The following is a 3,982-nucleotide window of genomic DNA, read 5'->3' on the forward strand; positions in this document are numbered from 1 at the left end:
TTACGACGCGGACGACCCCTCCTTGCCCGGGTGCAGAATCATAATACGCCCGAGTGGCCACCTAGCAGGAGGGATGTTGTCTTCCTTCACGACGACGATGCGGCCCACCTCAACGGTGACCGGGGGATTGCAGCGTTTCGTTGCCCGTGACTGCAGCTGTTGAAGGTACTCCGGGTACCAGTGGGCCCAGATGTTCTGGAGATGCTTCTGGACCACGTCGTAAGCTTCCAGACGGTTGTCAGGAATTCCACGCAAATCGGCATCGGGTACCGCTTGAAGGTTGGTCCCGACGAGGAAGTGTCCTGGAGTTAGGACCTCCAGATCGGACGGTTCACTCGGCATCGAAGTCAGCGGACGGGAATTGAGGCACATTTCGACCTGTGCCAGTAGAGTCAACATCTGTTCATAGGCAATGTTGGTGTTGCCTACTGTTTTCAGGAGATACTTCTTCGCTGACTTGACTGCACCCTCCCAAAGCCCGCCAAAGTGCGGTGCACATGGCGGAATAAACTTCCACCGAATCTCGTTCTCCGCACACCAATTGAAGATCCGATCCCAATCGTTGTTGTCTACCTTCAGCATCTGGTAGATACGGTTGAGTGCGTGTGACGCACCCTTGAAAGTTGTCGCATTGTCCGAGTGCAGCTCGGCGATTCTTCCTCTTCGAGCAACCACACGACGGAGGGCTACCAGGAAAGCAGCTGTAGTGAGGTCGCTAACAAGCTCGATGTGGACGGCTCTCGTGGCGAAGCAAACGAAAATTGCCACGTAAGCCTTGGTTAGAGCACGATTGCGGACGGTTGCCTTCAGCAGGAACGGTCCACAGTAGTCTACTCCACAGACGTAGAATAGACGAGTTGGTGAGACTCGCGATGCCGGAAGATCAATGGTGGAAAACGGATTTGGACAAATTTATTCTTTCTGCCACGAATTCAAAACTTTTGGCGCAGTGTGCTAGCATGAGTTGCGGCGTGCAGTAGCTTCAAGTGAGAGAAACTAGCCAGCAGAGTCGACAGCGGGTAATTGGCAGAGAGTACGGAAGGATGCTTGACGTAATCGGAGAGTGTGGAGTTCCGCAGCCGGCCACCGACGCGAATAATGCGATCTTTGTCGATGTATGGCTTCAGCCACTTCATGGCGGATGATTTAATGACTGATTCATCGCTCGATAGGTTGCATGGTTTCCCAAACTGTGGGTCCCGACCCCCAAGGGGGTCGCGAGCGGATTGTTGGTGGGTCGCATAGAACAAATATTAATTGCTGCTTGAATGCCGAACCTTTTGATCATTTTTTCAGGAAAATAATTTCCAGTTCGAACCGCATTTTATTTTAAATATTCATCACCACGCTATTTTAGAAAACATTTATGCCTAAAAGCTGTCCCCTTAATGAAGTAAAATAAAAACATTTTGACAAACAATATCATGTTTGTCATTTTTTGCATTTGTACATGAAGGTAACGTGAATATTTTTGTAAAACTTGCCGAAACAGATGACATTCTGATTCAATTAATGCTTAATACTACTTGGTAAAATGCATTTTTTTCACAGGTGGGTCGCGAGACATATAGAATTTTGCTAGGTGGGTCGCATACCCAAAAGTTAGGGAAGCTCTGGGTTAGAGATTTCTGCAGGAAACGACTGTTGTTGAGCTAGCCGACACAGATGAAGTTCAGCACGTTGCAATTCTTCGGTGGAGACTGGAGAAACGGTATCGTTGCGAATATTGAGTTGGTGGTAGCTATCTGCATCCGTTTGGCGCAGTACTGCGCGTGATCACAAGGATTGCAGGTATCGTAAACAGAATGCAGTAACGCGACGAAGCTTGGAGAAACTGAAGTAGCGTGCGAACAGATTATCGTGGAAATCCTTCTGAATGACGCTCAATGCAACGTGTTGCACATTGCGTTCTTCGGCAGTAGTATCTGCTGCTACTTCTTCAGTGGGAATGACATTTGGCCAGTGATCTGGAACTAGTGACAACCAGATTGGGCCGTTCCACCAGCGCTTGCATTGTAGCATGTCGACAGAGTTGAGTCCACGTGGAATATCGTCAGCGGGATTTTCGAGACCGAATACGTGCTCCCAGTGACTGACATCGGTCGAGTGCTGGATTTGTGACACTCGGTTTGCTACGAAAGCCTTCCAACGGTTCGGAGGAGATCGTAGCCAATGGAGAACGGTAGTGGAGTCCGTCCAAAAATAAGCGGATGGTGACATCTTCAAGGCGAAAACCACCTTCTCAAATAGCTGCGTTGATAGTCGTGCAGCACAGAGTTCCAGGCGGGCGATGGAATGTCGACTGGATAACGGCGCGACATTTGATTTTGCCGTCAATAGCTGAACAGATATACCACTGGTTTTTGCTCGTACGTAGCAACAGGATTCGTAAGCTCCTTGAGAGGCGTCGGCGAGGAAGTGGAGTTGGAGATTGACGGCGTTTGGAAGCGAAACAAATCGTGGGACACGAACTTCGCTCAGTAAATGTAGAGTGTTATGAAACGCCTTCCACTCCTCCTGTAGCTTGGTTGGGAGTGCTGTATCCCACTCACAGGCCTCCCCATTCTGCTTCAGTGCCCATAAACGCTGCATGAATAGTTTGGCCACCACAATTGTAGGACCCACAAGACCAAGTGGATCGAAGATTTGCGCGATGTAAGACATCACTTTTCGCTTTGTCAGGACTATGGCCGGTGGAGGTAGCTGGACTTTGAACCGTAGTGCGTCGGTTCTCGGCACCCACACGAGACCCATAGTCGAAATAGCCTACTCGTCCTGAAGTTCATGCAGCGGTTGAACAGCTAAATCTTCCCATGGAACACCATGTAGAACATGCGGAACATTCGATGCCCATTTCTTGATTGGGAAGCCTGCAGTTTTCAGCATCGACGTCACTTGTTGCCTCACTTCAATTGCAGATCTACGTCATCAGCACCCGAAAGGAAATCGTAAATGACTGGATCTACTGCAGCTGGAAACTGGTTCCCATTGTCGCGTGCAATCTGCTGCACAGTCCTGGTTGCAAGGTACGGAACAGACGCGGTGCCGTAGGTCACCGTTTGCAGCTCGTAAGTGAAAATAGGGTCATTGGAGTTGGTCCGGAAGCGAATCCGTAGGAATTTGCGGTCTTCCGGAGAGTGGAGCATCTGCCGATACATTTTCTCCACGTCGGCGACAATAGCGACGCAGCAAGTGCGGAAACGCAGCACGATGGAGAGCAGATCCTCCTGAACGACTGGTCCAACCAAAAGTGTTTAATGAACATCCGGAGGATGTTTTGCACGACGCATCGAAATCGACTCTAACCTTTGTAGATGTGCTTGACTCTTTGAAGACGGCGTGGTGCGGTACGTAGCAGTGCGTTTGATCGTCGTCTACCGGATCGTCAAGCTTCTTCATATGCCCTAACTGGAAGTATTCGTCCATAAAACGATGATATGCGTCCTTGGGGGCAGAATCATGTTCGAGACGCCGCTCGACACTCATAAGACGGCGATCGGCGATATCCCTTGAGCTTCCTAGGACAAAATCGGGATTGTCGGTTCGAGGAAGACTGACGATATACCTTCCAAAAGGATCGCGGGTGGTAGTAGCTACGTAGTGCTTCTCACAACGATCTTGTTCAACGGATAGTGCTGGTCCTTCGGAGATGTCCTCGATTTCCCAGAACTTCTTAAGCGTAGCTTCTAACGGATCATCTTTCGTACAAAGGTTGCAGATCCGAGGAATAAAATGTGTTGACTGGATGCGGTGCCAGCGACAGCACATCCGAATAGTGTTTCAGTCAACCATGGAAGTCCGTCCCCTAACGGAATCTTCCGACCACTATGAATCTCCCAGAAGGCTTCACTGCCGATAACGAGGTCTATCCTCCCTGGAATGTGGAATTGTGGGTCAGCGAGACCAACCCTGGGAATGTTCCACGACGAGATGTTTAGTGGTATGGTCGGCAACTGTGCCGAAGAGGAGCGGAGCTCCGAGT

The 3,982-nt window shown here is 49.9% G+C and overlaps 2 protein-coding genes across 2 annotated transcripts; both read right to left on the reverse strand.

Moving 5' to 3' along the window:
• Positions 1 to 1,136, reverse strand: LOC134221452 (uncharacterized). The gene is made up of 2 exons (XM_062700642.1): positions 998 to 1,136; positions 1 to 830 (listed from the first exon to the last, which is right to left on the reverse strand). Exons 1-2 carry the CDS (start codon positions 1,134 to 1,136, stop codon positions 1 to 3), a joined length of 969 nt encoding a protein of 322 aa, XP_062556626.1.
• Positions 1,137 to 2,903: 1,767 nt separating this feature from the next.
• Positions 2,904 to 3,768, reverse strand: LOC134221453 (uncharacterized). Its single transcript, XM_062700643.1, has 2 exons — positions 3,307 to 3,768; positions 2,904 to 3,227 (listed from the first exon to the last, which is right to left on the reverse strand). The coding sequence occupies exons 1-2, from the start codon at positions 3,766 to 3,768 to the stop codon at positions 2,904 to 2,906; spliced, it is 786 nt and encodes a 261-aa protein (XP_062556627.1).
• Positions 3,769 to 3,982: the final 214 nt, after the last annotated feature.

Source organism: Armigeres subalbatus, chromosome 3 (genome assembly GCF_024139115.2).
Source record: "Armigeres subalbatus isolate Guangzhou_Male chromosome 3, GZ_Asu_2, whole genome shotgun sequence".
NCBI classification, from domain to species: domain Eukaryota; kingdom Metazoa; phylum Arthropoda; class Insecta; order Diptera; family Culicidae; genus Armigeres; species Armigeres subalbatus.